We start from the raw sequence: 19,647 nt of genomic DNA, 5'->3' as shown, positions 1-19,647 counted from the left end.
AGAAGAGAAAAGAAAAGAAAGAAAGAAAGAAAGAAAGAAAGAAAGAAAGAAAGAAAGAAAGAATGAATTATAGAATGGGCAGTGGACGCAAAGTGACTCAAGTTCTCGTGCACTCCATTTTTTTCATTTGGTCACATAATAATCTTTACTGAGCATCTTCTATGTGCCGGGCGCTGTGGTAAGCCATGGAATATGAAGCCATTTGATCTAAGGCCTTTTCTGGGTGAATTGGAACTTCATTTCCTCCCTGAAAATCTTTGCTTCAAATGACTCCTCTCTGAATGAAACAAGACCTAGCCTCCTCTGAGAAGCTGTGGTCCCTATGTAGATGGCATTATGCACTGTTTGATCTGGACAAGAGCCCCTTGTTGTTTCCCATTTGTGAGTAGTTTTGAAGTATCAGCTTGGTTCTGAAGCTTTACTGGGCAACTTGGTAAATGGGGCAGAGAGTTACTGAGAAGAGTAGGGAATCTTTTGTCCTGGAATTTGGGGTATCTTATATATATATTTGCCTATACTTTGAGAGCTGATCTTGGACTCTGTGTTAGTTTCCTATTGCTGCTTTTTAAAAGATTTTATTTATTTGAGAGGGAGAGCAAGAGCGAGAGCGAGAAAGAGAGCAGAGAGTGCACACAGAGGGAAGGGGAAGCAGACTCTCCACTGAGCACAGAGCCTGAAGTGGGCCTCAGACCCACAACCCAAAAATCATGACCTAAGCTGAAACCAAGAGTCTGAAGCTCCACCGACTGAGCCACCCAGGTACCCCAATAATCTCTTAGTTTTAAGGCCATCTGATTAGCAAACTTTTTTTTAATTAATTTATTTATTATAGTCAGAGACAGAGAGAGAGAGAGGCAGAGACACAGGCAGAGGGAGAAGCAGGCTCCATGCACCGGGAGCCCGATGTGGGATTCGATCCCGGGTCTCCAGGATCGCGCCCTGGGCCAAAGGCAGGCGCTAAACCTGCTGCGCCACCCAGGGATCCCTGATTAGCAAACTTAATTCCATTTGCAACTTTTATTTTCCTTTACCATTTAACCTAATATATTCATATGTTCCAGGGATTAGGACATCACATCTTTGGGAGTCATGATTCTGCCTGCCATGGGTTCTTTTCAGTTTTTTTCTGATTTTTCTTAGTAGTTTTTCAAATCATGCCAATGAAGTTGATTGATAAGTTTCTCATCTCATTGGATAAACTGATGCCCTGAGAGAGAAACCCAAGGCCTGTTTAGGGTTACCAAGGAGAGCAGTCAGGGTTAAATCTATTCACTCATTTCCAAGGTGTAGAATAATATGTTAAGTAGAAAAAAAGCAAGATACAAAAGAAGACATAAAGTACAGTTATAATCTCATAAAAGTATGTTTTATAAATGTATAATCATGGTGGAAAGACTGAAAGAAAATATATTAAAGTTCTAATAACAGTGGTAATAGGGAGTTGGGCATGAGATTACAGTCAGCTTTTTTTCTTTTCCCTTTTTTAAAATAAATAAAAATCCAGTAATATAGTTAGATTATATTAATAAATGGAAAACATGTTAAAATTATTTTATTGGACCCACCCTCTTCTCCTAGGTATAATCTCAATTCCTTCTCCAACATTATCCTGGACTTCTAACCACCAGAAGTAACTATAAAAGTTAAAAGGAGACAGAAGGAAACCAAGAAGGGAGTTTCTGAAACGGGGAAATAAGCCACAGCAGGAGGCTGTCTGTGATGGTTTCAGACTTCTCAGTCCTGCCTCGGCTTTGCCAATCAACTCCAGCTTTTGGTTTCTAATGAAATGAGTAATTGGTGTACAGAGTGGCCTGGTGTCCACACTCCACCAGAGTACTTGCCTTAATCTCTGGCCGGCCATGTTCCCAGTGCCCCCCCGAGGCCTCCAGATGCAGAGGAGCAAAGTGGACCCCCAGTACTTGTCCCCACCCATGTACTGGCTGTCCTGTCCACACTGCCCCAATGCTGGTCAGTGAGGGTTTTCAGAGAATGAAAGGATCCAGTGCAGGCTGTGCTCCTACTCAGCAGATACGGGGTGGCAGGGTGCCAGACTCCCCAGGAAGGCAAGAAAAGCCCAGGACAGCCAACTGCCATGTTACCACAGATGGTGGCCAGCCTTTGTGTGCAGGAGTCAACAGAGTAGAGAGAGAAGTCCAGAAATCCCAGGGCTGGCAGACAAAGCCCTTCACCCTTTGACCCTACCCACTTCTCCAGGTACATTTCCAGCTAGGAGTCATACCTATCTAATCACCATTTCTCCTGCTTGCTTTCCCCCTTAGGCCTTCACTTACCTGTAACTAGAAGGATTCTCTCCACTTATTTTTACCATAGGACTCAGGTCAAATACTACCTCCTCAAGACATCGTCACTCTAATCTGGTCCTTGTGCCCCCCTACTGGGTAGAGGTTATGCCCTCTCCCTGTCACACACTAGCAACTAATATGTTCACCCAACGACTATTCATTGAGCCTCTGACATATGTCAGACACTCTTCTAGGCACTGAGTAGTTAATAACTACTCAAATTGTTAGCTCAGTTGAATGAAAATCCCAAAAATGTCTGTACTTTCCTGCTGAACACCTGTGTCCTGAACTGCCTACTTTAGTCAAAAGTCCTTCCTCTGAGGAGGAACCACAGCTGGTGCCTCCTGTTTCTCAGTCAGGCTTGCTGGAGTCAGTGTGCTTGGGCAAAGGTCAAACTTTTACACAGAGGATGACCACCCATTGTCCTTGCGCCTGTGCAAGTGTGACTGGAGCCAGCCTTAGAGATACCAGTTAAGTGCAACTGGAATAGAAGTGGGGTTGGGATGGGAAGGGAAAGATGTACAACCACTTGCAGCTGTGCCTCAAAAGCCTTCTCCATCCCTAGCCTTTAATCAGCTTTGTGTAAACACTACCACTCTCAGCCAGCCATTTTCTCTGCAGATTAAATTTCTGTGATTCTGTGCAAATGATATTATCTCTCTCCCATATATCTTTGGTAACTGAATTTCCAGGGTATCAAACCATTAAAAATAGAATGGGGGCACCTGGGTGGTATACTCGGTTAAGCATTTGACTCTTGGTTTCCACTAAGATCATGATCTCAGAGTTGTGGAATTGGCCCCACATTGGACTGTGCACTCAGCATGGAATCTGCTTGAGATTCTCTCTCCCTCTCCTTCCATGTCTCCCATTCATGCTCTCTCTGTTTCTCTCAAATAAATAAATAAATCCTTCAAAAAAAAAAAAAAAAGAGAGAGAGAGAGAGAGAAAGAGACAAAATCATAAAGGTGGTCTGAATTTCTCCATAGTTGCAATGTTGTAATAGGGCTTGATTCCTGACCAAACCACTTAGCATCAAAGATTTGACAGCCATATGTCACAAAAACAAAGGTACAACAACTAGAATTGAAAACAAAAAAAATTAAGCTTCAGTTCTTATAAGAGCTCAGTCTGCCTGGGTTTGAATCCTAGCTCCATCATTTACTAGCTGTGTGACTTTTGGGGCATTACTTGGTCCATCTGTACCTCAGTTAAGAAACTGTCAAATGAGGATGATGAAAATACATATCCTACATGCAAAAAAATGAATTTGGACCATTACCTCATACCATATACAAAAACTAACTCAAAATGGACCAAAGACTTAAGCATAAGAGCTAAAATTATAAAACTCTTAGGAAGAAAACATAGGAGAAAAGCTCCATGACATCGGATTTGGAAATAATTTATTGGATATGACATGAAAAAAAGCAGGCAACAAAAGAAAAAATGGATAAGTTGGACTTCATAAAAATTTAAAACTTGTGCATCAAAGAATACCATCAACAGAGTGAAAAGAGAACCCACAGAATGGGAGAAAATATTTGTAAACCATGTATCTGATAAGGGATTAAAATCTAGAATATATAAAGAACTCCTGCAACTCAAAAACAAGACAAAACAACCTGATTTTAAGAATGGACAAAGGACTTGAGTAGACAATTCTCCAAAAAAGGCATATCAATGGCCAATAAAGACTTGAAAAGATGTTCAGTGTTATTTATTAAGGAAATGCAAGTCAAAACCATGAATAAATACTTCACAACCATTAAGATGGATTTTATTTAAAATAGTAAATCAAAACAGAAGATAACAAGTGTTGGTGAGGATGTGGAGAAATCAAGACCCTTGCGTGTTGCTAGTGGGAATGTAAAATGATGCAGCTGCTGCTATGGAAAACAATATGACAGTTCCTCAAAAAATGAAAAATAAAATTACCATATGAGCCAGCAATTCCACTCTGGGTATGTGCTGTAAAGAATTGAAATCAGGAACATGAACAATGAACAGATAGATTTTTTTTTAAAGTAATCTCTACACCCAACTGAGCCAGGCAGGTGGCCCAAACATATAGATATTTATGTATCATGTGTATAGCAACTTTATTCACAATAGCCAAAATATGGACACAATCTAAATGTCTATTGATTGATGAACGGATAAACAAAACACAGTCTATACATAGAGGACTATTATTCAGCTTAAAGGAAAAAAGAAATTCTGATACATGCTACAACATGAATGAACCCTGAAAACATTATGCTAAGGGAAATAAGCCAGTCACAAAATACTACAAGGATAATTACTATATGATTCCATTCAGATGAGGTACTTAGGGTAGTCAAATTCAGAGAGACAAAAAGTAGAATGATGGTTGCCAGTAGCTGATGGGGAGGGAAATAGGAAATATTGTTTATCAGGTATAGAGTTTTAGTTTTGCAAGATAAAAAAAAATTCTGGGGGTCCCTGGCAGGCTCAGTTGGTAGAATGTGTGACTCCTTTCAGGGTTGTAAGTTTGAGCCTCTTGTTGGGTGTAGAGATTACTTAAAAATAAAATCTTTTTTTTTTTTTTAAAGATTTTATTTATTCACAAGAGACACAGAGGGAGAGGCAGAGACATAGGCAGAAAGAGAAGCAGGCTCCCCTTGGGGAGCCTAATGCAGGAGTCCATCCCAGAACCCTGGGATCATGACCTAAGCCGAAAGTGGATGCTCAACCACTGTGCCACCCAGGCGCCTTAAAAATAAAATCTTAAACGGGCCTGGGTGGCTCAGTCAGTTAAACATCTGATTCTTGATTTTAGCTCAGGGTCATGAGATTGAGCCCTGCACCTGCATCTGGCTCTGTGCTCAGTGGGGAGTCTACTGGAGATTCTCTCTCTCCCTCTGCCCCTCCCCCAGCTCATGCTCTCTCTTTCTCTCTCAAATAAATAAATCAGTTTAAAAGAATAAATATAAAAAAATAAAAGAATAAAAGAATAAATAAAATAAAATATTTTTTAAAAGTTCTGGAGATGGATGGTGGTAATGGTTATACAACAATGTGACTGTACCTACTGCCATTGAACTATATATTTAAAATTAATTTAAGTGGTAAATTTTATGTTACATACCTTATAAAGTTGTTATATATATTATATATATATATTTTAAGTTGTTATAAATTTTACAATACACCTTATAAAGTTGTTGTGAGGATTAGTATTTATAATAGTGATGGATATAATAGTGTTACATACGTGTTAGCCATTATTATAAATATTCTCGAACTATTGGTTATATAAGGGAACCAATGGATGAAGCACATAAAGCCTAGAAAAATAGATGTCAACTGGATCATATATATGGCTGACTATGAACATATTACTGTAACCCAGACTGATTTTGATGAAAATCTGATTTGCTTTCCTAGAATTGTAAGGGTTTTAAGGAATGTTTTGGAAGACCCAGATGCCTTCTTAAAAAATGCCGCTAAAGCAAGAGAAATGCTGCTTTTCTCTGGAGCATGTGGAATGTTCAAAATCAGGCCCTTTAGGGTTTAGGAGTGGGGCTTTGGAATCAGTTGCCTGGGTTCTAATCCTAGCTCCACCCCTTAGATGTGTAACTTTGGGCTTAATTAACTTCAAGCCCCAGTGTTTCCTCCTACAAAATGGAGGGTAAAGTTAGCACCCACCTCATAGACTTGTGCAAATTGAATGAGGATATATAGATAAAATGCCTGGTGTACACTTAGCACTCAATAAGAGCTAGCTATTATTGACAAAATCTTTGATTTCATTGTCATGGTTAAACCATGATTCATTCTTGATCTTTCCTACTTCTAGCTTTATTAAAGGCTCTAAGTATAACTGCTCAGGAGCTGCTCAGATGGAGGACATTTGGTAGAAAGGGTACAGTCAAGTCACTCTGTCTGTCAACCCTTCACTGCTTGATACTTTGTTGATAGCCATCAGAGCACTGAGCCCTTCTTAGGAACACCATCAAACAAGTAGCAACTTATTACAAAGGGAACTTCCTCCTGATCTTGGGGGCTCAAAACATAATTTATAATTCTACCTACTTTTCTGTATTTTTCTATTTTGTATGACGAATCATTATGTATAGGACAGGAAAATAAACCTTATTCAAAAAGCATACTTCTCACAATATTACTTGATAAAACAGTACCCTGAAGGTGTCTTCATGTCTTGAACATTGGCTGAAAACACTAAATAAACACTCAAGGCTACATTTAAGAGCCTTGAGTATTGAGATATGGAGAAAAATTAGGCAATGTAGAATGTGTAGGGATATATTCATTGGAAGAAGGTTGATACTACTCTTAAATGTAGCCACATTTATAAGGGAGATGGCAGGAGCAATACAACCTTAAAATCAACTATAGTAATCTAAATCCTATTTATCCCTCAATGGGACAGAGAAATGGGATGATTTGTGAATTGAATTTTTGAAACAGGGCAGCCCCAGTGACGCAGCGGTTTAGCGCCGCCTGCAGACCAGGGCGTGATCCTGGAGACCCTGGATCGAGTCCTACGTCAGGCTCTCTGTATGATGCCTGCTTCTTCCTCTCCCTGTGTCTCTGCCTCTCCCTCTCTCTGTCTCTATGAATAAATAAATAAAATCTTTAAAAAAATAAAAAGAATTTTTGAAACAAAATAAAAAAAAAGATTTATTTATTTGAGAGAGAGCTTGAGCAGAGGGAAGGGCAGAGGAAGAGCGAGAGGGAGAAGCAGACTCCCTGCTGAGCCAGGGAGCGCGATACGGGGCTTGATCCCAGGACCCCAGGATCATGAACTGAGCAGAAGGCACATGCTTAACTGAGCCCTCACTCAGGCACCCTGAAACAAATTATTTTTAATATGCTATTTAATCAATGTTCCATTGTTGGACCTTTAAAAATAGGGATCCCTGGGTGGCGCAGCGGTTTAGTGCCTGCCTTTGGCCCAGGGCGCTTTCCTGGAGACCCGGGATCGAATCCCACATCGGGCTCCCGGTGCATGGAGCCTGCTTCTCCTTCTGCCTGTGTCTCTGTCTCTCTCTCTCTCTGTGTGACTATCATAAATAAATAAAAAATTTTTTAAATGTTTAAAAATATTACCAGATTTATAAAATTCGAGAAGTAGAATAAGAGGGACACCTGGGTGCCTCAGTTGGTTAAGTGGCTGACTCTTGGTTTAGGCTCAGGTCATGAATAGGCTTCGAGCTCCACAGGGAGTCTGCTTCTCTTCTCCCTTTCCCTCTGTCCCCCTGCAAATAAATCTTTAAAAAAAAAAAAAAAAAAAAAAAAGGAGGATGCCTGGGTGGCTCAGTGGTTGAACTGCTGACTTTGGCTCAGGGCATGCTCCTGGGGTGTTGGGATGGAGTCCTGTATCAGGCTCCTCATAGGGAGCCTACTTCTCCCTCTGCCTATGTCTCTGCCTCTCTCTGTGTGTCTCTCATGAATAAATAAATAAAATCTTAAAAAAAAAAAGAATAAAAAGTATTAGGGCACCTGGCTGACTTAGTCCGGAGAGCATGAAACCCTTGATCTCCAGGTTTTGAGTTCAAGCCCCATGCTGGGCATATAGAGCTTACTTAAAACAAAAAACATGAAAACCTCCCAAACCCCATACTCTTTGTACCCAAATAAAAATTAAAAGTATTTTTTTAAAAGACTGGGAAATACTAAAACAATGTGAAAATTCTTTAATATTTCTGATGATTTGAGGGGTATTTGATGAATCTGCTATGTTTCAAGAGAATCATTTATGACTGTTATTTAGATACTGCCCCAAATTATGGTTATTTATGTTTTATAGTTATTTGATTTCTAAATAATGGAAAGATGATTGTATTAAAGCCCTCAGGAAAAAATGGTTACCACTTTGGGAATGTTTTAACAATATTTTCTTAAAGAAAAAAAGCAACATATTGTGTGTATCTAGAAGTTTGAGAACTATGACATCTAATCTCTTGACTTAGCACTTGCCTTTGCTCATTAGGAGCTGGACTATCAAGAAAGTTAGAGAGTAAGTGTATGTTGAGCTGTAAAACCTACTGCCACATGCATGTCATTATATCCATATATGGAACTGGAAATAATGTGAGGTGGTTTAAAAACTTAATTGCACCTCCCTGTGATGGGTTCTAGCATCACAGGTGTGAATGAGCTGGAATTTTGCAGGTTTCCTGATTCAGAATTTAGCCAGTATAGATCCTTCTGTAAGTAGCACTACCCTGTCTGTCTCCTATCTCTCCTTCCCTCTGCTCCACATCCCCATGTTGATTGTTGGTTCTTTTACTTTGAGTGTGGTGTTTTTAATTCTTGAACTATATAGTATTTGGACAATGAAATACTGACCCTGAGGAATAGATGGTGTGGTTATTGGTGAGCTTAACTTACAGCACTGTTTCTATTTCATTTCCCTTCCTGATCCCACCTGGCTCCCTAGGGTCAACCTCATTCTATCACTGCCATCTTCTTTCAAAGGAACAGATTTTTACTTTTTAAATAGATTTTTACTTTAAAAATTTTTAATTTTATTTTTTAACTAGAGGAAATCTATTTTAATTACATATATACAGGGAATCATATCAACATGAGGATTCCCTGTAGACCTTTATTTTTAAAATTTCATGACTTAAAAAATAATGTTTGGGACACCTGGGTGGCTCAGCGGTTGAGCATCTGCTCAGGGCGTGATCCCGCGGTCCAGGGATCGAGTCCCACGTCAGGCTCCCAACATGGAGCCTGGTTCTCCCTCTGCCTGTGTCTCTGTCTCTCTCTCTCTCTGTGTCTCTCATGAATAAATAAATAAAATAAAAATGTTTGGTAAAAAGGTATGTATAAATAAAAATATGACTTTTAATTCCACCACCCATGGTTAAATGTTGATGCGTATTCTGCTTGTATAACTAATTTTTAAAAGTTGGGATTACATTAGAGAGGCAATGTTTTCTGTACTACCTAGTGTCGAATTCTGGTGTGATTATCTACATGGCTATATAATCTGTGCGTCAGTTTCTTCATCTCTAAAATGGTATAATGATAGTATACCCTCAGGACTGATAGGAATCACGTATAAGTAATATATAGAAAGTACTTAAAACAGTGGCTGAAACATAGTAAATACTAAGAAAATGTTAATGAGCTTAGGTATTTTTATTATATGAATATTACTTTGTAATTTGCTCTAAGAATATACTGTGGACTTTTCTCATGTTATTCATGACTAATGCGTGACTTTATTGCCTGACCCCAAATCCATTATATGACTGTACCATAATTTATTTAATCAATGTTTCATTGTTGGAGATTTATTATTTTCAATGTTTTGTGTAGCAATAAAATAATCTGTAGTAAACATCCTTGTGCATAAATTGTTGGGCACATCTCTGATTATTTTTAAGGCAAATTCCTATAAGTAGAATGTTGAATCAGAGTATTAGCTCTTTATAGGCTTTTGCCAAAATGCCCAGAAAAGTCATGTGAATGTGTGCTTCTAATGTATGAGACAGCTAGTTTCCCCATAGCCTTCCCAGCACTGGGTATTATGATGCAAAAAGCCTCTTGCCAGTCTGTAGCTTTCATAATCAGATGGTGGTCTGCAATTTACAAAGCTCTTCTCTTCTGAGCTGTTCGTTTCCTTTAATTCCAAACCCCTTCAAGTTCTTCTGTTTCAACCTACAATGTCCTCTAATCCTAAATTTCTGCTCTGTAACTATTATTTTCTTTCCCTTCTGATTTCCTCACACAATTTCCCTTCTGCCCTCTTTGGGGTAGACGACAGCATTCTGTTTTGTTATAGGTGTGTGTTATAAATCTGGTAGGTAGGTACCACAGGAAGACAGGAACCTCCCCTCTTTACTGAGCCCAAGTTTAAGCCAAGATGAAGCCATCCCCAAATAGACTCTTCTACTTTATAAAGTAAAAATATCCCTGCTGCCTGAAATATTCAAGTGTCTGAGCACTGTGGAAGGTATTCTTATTCTTGACAGTAAGTTAGCCTACATAGCAGTGTCCAACCAGGAAAACAGAACCACTCTTAAGTATTTAAACACAGCAAAAATATAATTCAGGGAATTGGTTGCACAGGTGATTAGAGAGCTCGGAAGCCAGAAAGAGAGTGAGGCAACACTGAGATTGTAACATCAGAAAGCCAGCACCAAGCTTGTGCTCAGGGACAGAGGGAGGAGCAGGTGTAGTCAGCTGGAGGAACCTGGTGAGGAGCCACACTGGACCTGTCTGTTGGGAGCTAGGAGACAGAGATGATGCAGGTGTTTCTGACCACTTACAGATAGAAGGGAAGGGGAGAAATACCCTGGCTTTTCTATTCTCTCTCTCCAATCTCCTTTCAGTGTCTTCCACTGGCAACTAGAAGCTAGAAGCCAGTTGACACAGATGTTTATGGAATTATATATAGCCTGTGGTCAACCCCACTTTTGTGCAGAGCAAAGTAAGGTAAAGGTGAGGAAAGAGGAATGGATGTGAGGGCAAACAGGCAAAAGCCTGGTACAATGACATCTGGAGGCCTTTCCAGGCCCACAGACAATAGGGCAAAGTGCAAAGCATGCCTGCCCTAGAGAGGGAGACAATCCTGGGCTTGAGTTCTGCCTCTGTCATTTACTAACTCTGAGACATTGGCCAGACCACTTAACTCTTCTGAGCCTCAGTTTTCTTATTTATGAAAGGGGGCAAGAAAAACCATATGTCACTGAGTCACTGTGAGGATTAAATAAAATAATAGCCATAATATAATAGTAAGCATTCCACAATAATTGGTTTCCTTTCACTCAAGAATTTATGATTTTAAGAAAAAGGACAGTGAGCATTTGGTCACATACCAACTTATCTGTATTTTGAAGGAAGAATGAGGGGCATAGTAATCTTTTCTTTTGGAAGCTCTGCCTAGGGTGGAATAGGTGATAAGTTGCCCAATAATGATACTGGGAGATGATGTAAGAACCACTGAAAATATCCTACATGATCGATTTATTTATTCCACAAGCATTTATTTTCTAGAAATGATTTAGACATGGTCTCTGCCCTCAAAGAGATGGTAACAAATGGACAAAGAGATACATTGCAATGCATGATGGTATGGGAATGTTCACAGAGGAGAGAGCAATGGGATATCTTTACCTAGAGAAATGGGAGAAGGCTTCACTGAAGAAATGACATCTAAGCCATATTTTGAAGGGTAAGCAGGAGCTTTGAAGGGTAAGCAAGAGCATAGAAGCAGATGCGAAAGCATAGAGTCAGAAAATGGCACAGAATGTTTGGGGAACAGTGAGCTATTCACATGAGTGGGGTCTTGAGGGGTTCATAGTTAAGGTGGTGGTAAGAACAAGTGGCAGATGTGGGTAGCTTTGGAAAAGAAAGTCAGCATGAAGGGCCTGGTATAAGAATTTAATGACTATTATGTGGGGAATGAGAAGTCAGCAGACTTTTATTTATGTATTTATTTTTAAAAGATTTTATTTATTCATGAGAGACATAGAGAGACAGAGACATAGGTAGAGGTAGATGGGAGCCTGATATGGGACTTGATCCCAGGACCCCAGAATCATGACCCGAGCCAAAGGCAGAAGCTCAAACACTGAGCCACCCAGTGCCCCACCAGCAGACTTTTAAACTAGGGAGTAACCAGGGTGCGCCTGGGTGGCTTGGTTGGTTAAGCATCTGCCTTCAGCTCAGATCATGATCCGAGGGCCATGGGTTCAAGCCCCACATTGGGCTCCCTGGTCAGTGGGGACTCTGCTTCTCTCTCTCCCTCTGCCCCTCCCTACTTGTGCTCTTTGCTCTCTCTCATGCTCTCTCTCTCTCAAATAAATAAATAAAATCTTTTTTTTTTTTTTTTAATTTTAGGTTTTTATTTATTTATTTATTCATTCAGAGAGAGCGAGAGAGAGGCAGAGACACAGGCAGAGGGAGAAGCAGGCTCCATGCCGGAAGCCTGACGTGGGACTCGATCCCGGGTCTCCAGGATCACACCCCAGGCTGCAGGCGGCGCTAAACCGCTGCGCCACCAGGGCTACCCAAATAAATAAAATCTTAAAAAATAAAAAACTAGGGAGTAACCCAGTATTTATAACCTAGAATTGTATAATTCTTCCCAGACTCTCTCAATGGCTTCAGCCAAAGGACTGATGCATGCAGTTACATCAAGCAGGGGACATGTGGACATCTCCTAAGACATTAGGAAGTATGAATCAGAAAAATGATTATAGAGGTTTTCCCTTAATATTAAATTCAGAATGGAAAAACTCATTAACTTCTCCTGCAGATGCTGAAGGGCTCAAGGTAAATATTTAAAATGTTCTCCCTCTCATTTCCACAAAGCCAAAAACATCAGAGGTGTGAGGATGATGCTTGTGGCTATGAGACAGGATTTCAAGGATTCTGATGAAATGTCTGCTGGCCTGGATCCGTCTGAAGCTGAAAAGGACTTTGTGTTACTCTAACAGAAAGGAAGATATGAGATAGTGGTAACACAGCCCCTGTTACCTTTACAGCCCTTTCAACATACATTATCTCATTTATGCTTCATGACAATGCGAAGCACATAGGGTCAAGAGTACAATCCCATCTGAGAGATGAAGAAATGGAGGTATTAGGGTTTCATACCCTCCCCAGGCCCTAGGAAGTCATAGCCAAAGCTACAACTGGATTTCTGGACATGCAGGCCAGAGCCTTCCCCAAGCCCAGGACTGCTCTGCCTACCTGTCTCCTTCCAAATGCCAGGATGGCTTCTTTAAGGTCCTGAAGAGTGTGTAGTTCAAGACCTGGCCTCTTCCTGTGGCCTTTGGGGCAGTAGGGGCCTCTTCTCCTCTCTTCGGGTGTCCATGCTGATATGGCTAAACCTTCTGAGTAGAGGATCAGAGCACCTTTTCTAGTACTGAACGTTTTAGGAAGAAAGAGGCTCCAGGTGTGCTGGTTGGCACTGCCCTTATCCTGCAGTTTGTTGACCAGGACATAATCTTCCGGGGACTTCCAGTTCAAGTAATCCTGCCATAGAAAGAAGCCACCTTGATCCCAGGCCCCTTTATAGCAACACCACCTGTACAAGGTGTTTGACATTTCTTTAGTGACTGTTTTTCTCTGAATTGCTTCCATGGTGTCACAGAACACAACCACTCTTAGCAACTGGTTTTGGTCTCCACATCTCAGAATCAGTAGAACCTAAGGCAGGGTTCTGATTTGCCCCATACAACTTTCAGAGCCATTCATGCCTGGAGGCTTAAATAGGCCAGTTAAAATTTCCTGGTATGCAAGTAAGTAGTCACAATTATCAAGGGCAGCAGATAACTTTGAAATTAGAACTGGACTAGCTGGCAGTTTAAATAGGGGAAAACCATTCATTCCAGCCATCACTTCAGCTGTACACAGGGAGAATGTCTATACATTCCAGATGCTATGTAACATTACCTAATTTGGCTATTTAGGACCCTATAAAGTAGTTGCATATCTTGTAAGTAAGTAAATGCCATTGGCCACAGAGGTCCTTTGAAACTTTATATGTCTTTTAATATAGCAAAGGTCAAATATCATGACAAACTACCATGACAATGGGAATCTCTATGTGATCCAAAAATTTTCAAAGAACCCCACTGGATTTCTTATTCCTGGCAGGGTTCAATGAAATAAAATTCCAGTACAAGGGAATGTTGCCACCTCTTTAAAATCTTCTAAAAGGGGATTTTTTAAATGTTTTTATTTTTTGCCTCTGTTAAGTATGAGTCTTCTGGGTTGAATTCCAAAAAGTTTAAGGAAGCCATCGAAATGGCATGAACATACACAGCATTCCAGCCACAGAGCACAACTTCTAAAGACCAAACAGCCATCAACTTGCCTAGAACCCAGGTGGAAATTCTGGTCTTGACCCAAACCATCTGAATTCTAAACAATCTGGAATCTCCTTCAGTCTAAAGCAAATGAGGCTGTAAGTCAGTGTGCAAGGAGAAGGAAGAGGGTCCCAGTGGCAATATGGATGTGCAAGCAAACTTCCTTATTTTCTTGAGTTTTACCAAGGAGGAAGGAAAGTCTGTTGGCGATTCCCACCAACCTCCCTGACAAACCAAACCAAAATACACATGGCTCAGCCCCAGGTGGAAAAAGAGAGCATTCCTCTCCCGCCCCCCAAATCTGCCTTTATTCAGCTATAAGACTCACCTCTGGTTCAAAATAGACTTCTAGCTTCTGTTTGTTCTGGACCAACTTCCCATGTCCCCGGCTCAGGAGAGAGAGCGTGAACATGTTTCCCTTCTGACCACCCTCCTCAAGGGTAGTTCATCTTGGTTTTGAAGGCTGAAAACTGGTCACACCTCAAGATTTCCTGAGCTCAGCAGTGAGCCCAAGAAGACCACAAACACTGGGCCTTTTATTAAATACATTTTTCCTTCGTACAGCAGCTTCTTAATAACAACCAGCCACACAGTTTAGACAGTGTGTGTCTTTGTCGGGAGAAAAAATAAACCGCAAACCCAGACTCCTCAAGCTCTGGATTGTCTACTCTCTGGGCAACCTCTCTCTCTTCTTCGCCTGCTCCTTCCTTGTTGTCCCTTAGTCCTGTTGCTCTGTTACCGGGCCGTGTGCATCTACAGATCTGGGCCACTGCACCATCCTTCTTCTCATTGTGAGCGGAGGTTGTTTCCTGGTTGCTATGGCAGCACAGGGACGTGAAGTCTCTGAAACCAGCCTAGGCAAGGCAGAGACTGCTGAGGGCAGTGTTCACACACTGGGGGGGAGGGAAGGTCAAATGGACGTTTAAGGGACCAGGCTCAGATTTCAAATCCCAATTGCAGGAGCAGGGGCAAGGTTGAGATATTTTTTGTTAGAGTACTCATCTTGCTTTTAGGGGGTGTCTTCCCCTTTCTTCTGATATGCTAGCCTTTCCCCGTCACCTAACCATTAACAGACTCAGAGTAGTCGTCTCGGTCACCTTAAGCAACCTGTGACGTTTTCCTTGGCTAAATTCCAGCATCTCCTCAACTGGACATGAGGCCTTTTTATGGTAATTGCTGCTTTGCACGGGTGAGTGCAGATACTGGGAGTCTCCAGATTCCTTTGCGTATCTCATTCAGGCAACTCCCAATCTCCAGAGGGAGGTCCTTGGGAGAAGGGGGAGGGGGTGCATTTTGGTTGTCACTATGACTGGGGACCACTGCTGGCATTTAGCAAGCAGGAGCCAGGGATGCTAAATGTTCCGTAGTGTGTAGGACTGTCCTGCATGATGCAGAATTTTCCCACTTTGCTTACCAGTAGCACCCACGTGGAGAAACACAGCTACAGGCTAGGCTGCTTGGCTCTCTCCTTGATGCTGACACTATGAGGGCAGGATGAGGGGAAGAGGGACAAGAAACCAAAGGAGCCTTTTGCTGGTGACCTAGAACCCTGCTTTGGCCCGGAAAACCAACCTGCCCTGTCGTCTGCCAGCTGAACCTCCATACAGCCTCGTGAGAGTGCCCCCTGCTGACCTTCAGGATGAAGTACAAGGGGCTACAGGCCCCCTTACCTTTTAGATCTCCCTCTGTGGTGGTCAGTCTTCCAGGAGGTAGGTTCAAGTCTCCTGAGAAAGAAATACAGGTCATGCTATATAATTAGATTGGGTCTATCATGGAAAATTAGGACATTGAATGTAGAGGTTCAAAACTGAATTTATGCAAATTCAGTGGATACCACTTCAATACTCATTGGAATGATGGTTACTAAAAAACAAAACAAAACAAAATGCCAAGTGTTAATGAGGACATGAAGAAATTAGGACCCTGTGCACTATTGGTGGGAATGTAAAGTGGTGCAGCCACTGTGGAAAACAGTATGGCAATTCCTCAAAAACTTAATACCTTATGATCCAGCAATTCTACTTCTGGGTATATAATCCCAAAGAAATGAAAGCAGAGATTCAAATAGATATTTAAATACCCCACGTTGGGATGCCTGGGTGGCTCAGTGGTTGGGCATCTGCCTTTGGTTCAGGGTGTGATGCCGGATTCCTGGGGTCGAGTCCCACATCGGGCTCCTTGCATGGAGCCTGCTTCTCCTCCCTCTGCCTGTGTCTCTGCCTCTCTTTCTGTGTCTCTCATAAATAAATAAATCTTTAAAAACAAATAAATAAATAAATACCCCGTGTGTATAGCAGTATTACTCAGAATAGCCAAAATATGGAAACATCAAGCATCCACCATCAAGCATCCACTGACGGATGAATGAACAAAATTGACTTATACGTATAATGGAATATTATTCAGCCTTGAAAAGGAAAGAAATTCAGACTCATATTACAGTATGGAAGAAACTTAAAGACACTATGCTAAGTGAAACCAATCACAAAGGGAAAAATATTATATGATTCCAATTATATGAGGTACTTAAAGTAGTCAAATTCATAAAGACGAAAGGTAGAATGGTGTTTGCCAATGCAAGTGGGAGGAGGGAATGGAAAGTTAGTGTTGAATGTTTAATCTTCAGTTTGGGAAGATGAAAAGTTCTGGAGATGGGTGGTAGTGATACAACAACATGAATGTATTTAAAGTCAATGAATGGTACATTTAAAAATGATTGAAATGATACATTTCATGTTATGCATATTTTACCACTATTAAAATCTTAAAAAAAAAAGAAAACTAAAAATTGAATTTATTGCTTTATAAGCTGAAGGCCAATTGGTCGGCATTATTGTGGAGTGAGCGCCTCATTTTAGCAGGTGAGACAAAATCTTACAAAATGAGAGTTCCAAATAGTTTACAGGATTCTTAAGCTACTGTTGCTCCCTCTCTTCCCTTTTGATATGCAAAAAAGATCCTCCAGAAAACTTGACTGAGAGAGATTCATGTTAATGATATATTATTAATTAGTTATAGAATATAATACATATTAATATATATCACCATACATGGTCCCTGTCCTCAAGGAGCACCGAGCAGGGTGACAAGACAGGCATGTATGAACCAGTACCTCAAAGGCGATGTGACGGATTTGATAATGGGGGTGGAGATGAGTAGGTGCTCCAGGAAAAGAGGTAGCTGGGTATTGTGTGATGATAGGCCTGTTTGAAGGCTATGAAAAAGAGGAGGGATATTTAAGGTGGACTTTAACGGACCACAGTGTATGGCAAGGAGGGAAGATGAAAGAGGATGTTGCAGGAGGCATGGACAGGAATGTTTGAGATCTCTGGGGATGGGGCAACATCTTTGGTGTGGCCAAGGCCACATCATGTGGGCAGAACTGCAGCTGGAGAAATAGACCAGCTGGCCAAGCCATGAAGGCCACATGTGTCCTGCTAAGGCACTTTGGACTTTATTCCTCAGGTTTCTTTGTTTGTTTTAGAAGGTGCAGGATTAGGAGAGGGGCAGAAAAAATAGATGTGAAGTGTTCAGATTCAGAATTAGATTGCTTAGAAATTTTTAGTAGTATTGTTTCAAACATTTTGGTCATTAAAATACATGTCATTTCCTAATCTTTGTGTTTTCATAGAACTTCAGACTTGAAATGGACATTAATGGTCACTTTGTTTTTGTATCTGCTTTCCTCAGAATGGTTCACAGGTTTGTAACGAGATTTATTTTGAATTTCAAAGGAAGAAACAGCCCCAATCCATTATTGAAAATTAAGTTACATGGAATATATCATAAAACATAGTAGTTCTGAGTAATTTATATGACATTAGTCCCACTTGTTCTGTAAACATAAAAGACTATGTAAAGTACTATAGCATTTGTTGTCTCAAACATTTCTTTATTTAGCTACTTCTATGCTGTGTTGTTTGTAGTGGGTAGTGAAACATGGTTCTTTTTACAGTAGGTTTAAGTGGATGAATTCTAGTAGAATTGATTTCTTTTTGTTTATTTTTCTGGTTTCATTGGCAAATAATTGACATACTTCATGCAGGTAGGTTTTTTAAACCAGGGGGTAATGGGATTCTATCAGGATTTCAGAACGATAACCCTGAGAATAGTATGAAGAATGGAGAGGGGGCACCTGGATGTCTCAGTCAGTTAAGCGTCTGCCTTCAGCTCAGGTCATGATCCTAGGGTCCTGGGAATGAGCCCCGCATCTGGCTCCCTGCTTAGCAGGGAGTCTGCTTCTCCTTCTCCCTCAAGTAAATAAATAAAATCTTAAAAAAAAAAAAAAAAAAAAAGAATGGAGAGAATGAGGGATGCTTATCTCATAAGCTTCTTGGAGAACTTTCAGGAACTTACAGCCTGGGCCAAGTTTCTCTTGGATTTAGTCAAACCTGCTCAATTGGTCTTTGAGTGAGACAGAGAGGGAGCAACTCCATACCAACTGCAATAACATACCAATGTTGCTGTTTTGAAAATGCCATTGCTCAGGGAGGAGAATAAGCACAAGAGGGAAGTGCTTGAGGGATGGAGACCCGAATAAGAGCCACTACTGTTAACCGAGGAGTAACTCCAAGTTTCTCCAGTGGAATTCTTGCTCTGAGCTCACCTGACTTGGAAATGTTAACTCACCCATACATGGTAAGCTCCAGGAAGTGACCTCACTGAGTCTAGGTTGAGTGAGTCCAGGTGCCCATCTAGCTCTCCCAACGCTGTGGCCAGGCTCCCAGGCCTCTTTGGAGTTGTAATCAGTGAACAGCCAGACCACAGCCCAAAGCAGGCCTCTCCTAAACTGTCATGTTTACATCCATGCTGTTTAATATGGACAATGAACAGATGTACAGATCAATTAATAGACATTTAAAAGCATTTACTCAGTCCCCACAGCAGTTTATGGAAAGTGCATTTAGAAAGCAATCGAGGTTATTGCTATTCTAAAGTGCTTGGGGATCCCAGATGAAAGGCCCTTGTAACTGGAAAGTATTTATAACTCAAGAAGAAACCCTCCACACCCATGTTATATAACACCAACACCATCTCCTGGCATGCCTGACCTGTCAGCCCATGCAGCATGTCTGTTTAAATTACACTGTAAATTCTATAGGGTGGAGACCTTGTTTTTATGGTTTGTAAAGCATCATGAATAACCATGGCACTCTGTAAATAAATAGAAACCACATGAAACAAAGAAAAGAGATGTTATTCAATGGCCGTGTCTGCGCTGCATCCAGGAATTTGTCCCTTGCTCCAAAGTGCTTGGGGCAAATGGATGCCATTCTGGGGAAGTGGCCTATGGAATAGTGTCAGGGTCCTCATCTCCCTATAAAGGGCAGTATGGGGACACCTAGATGGCACAGTTGGTTAAGTGGTCGACTCCTAATTTTGGCTCAGGTCATGATCTCAATGTTGTGGAATTGAGCCCACATTGGGTCCCCACTCAGCATGGAGTCTGATTGAGATTCTCTCTCTCCCTTCCCCTCTCCTCCCCCAGCTCATGCTCTCACTCTCTCTAATAAAAAAACGGT

At 41.0% G+C, this 19,647-nt stretch overlaps 1 protein-coding gene and 1 long non-coding RNA gene across 20 annotated transcripts in view; one reads left to right on the top strand and one right to left on the bottom strand.

The window, feature by feature from the left end:
- The window catches only part of KIAA2012 (KIAA2012 ortholog), a 130,837-nt gene extending 115,646 nt beyond the window's left edge, over nt 1-15,191 (bottom strand). For all 8 annotated transcript variants that reach the window (XM_049106646.1, XM_049106647.1, XM_025442030.3 and 5 more), the window contains exons 1-2: nt 14,454-15,191; nt 13,005-13,289 (exon numbers count right to left, since the gene is read on the bottom strand). In XM_049106646.1, coding sequence (XP_048962603.1) covers nt 13,005-13,289; nt 14,454-14,537 — 369 coding nt within the window. In that variant the 5' untranslated portion in view covers nt 14,538-15,191. The remainder of the gene's footprint in view (nt 1-13,004; nt 13,290-14,453) is intronic.
- The window catches only part of LOC112656642 (uncharacterized), a 188,588-nt gene that overhangs the window by 41,149 nt on the left and 127,792 nt on the right, over nt 1-19,647 (top strand). The gene's annotated exons all lie outside the window — the stretch shown is intronic.

The sequence above is a fragment of the Canis lupus genome, chromosome 37 (genome assembly GCF_003254725.2).
Source record: "Canis lupus dingo isolate Sandy chromosome 37, ASM325472v2, whole genome shotgun sequence".
In the NCBI taxonomy this organism is placed as follows: domain Eukaryota; kingdom Metazoa; phylum Chordata; class Mammalia; order Carnivora; family Canidae; genus Canis; species Canis lupus.
The sequence above is the reverse complement of the archived record's forward strand: the minus strand, read 5'-3'. Positions and strand labels throughout refer to the sequence as shown.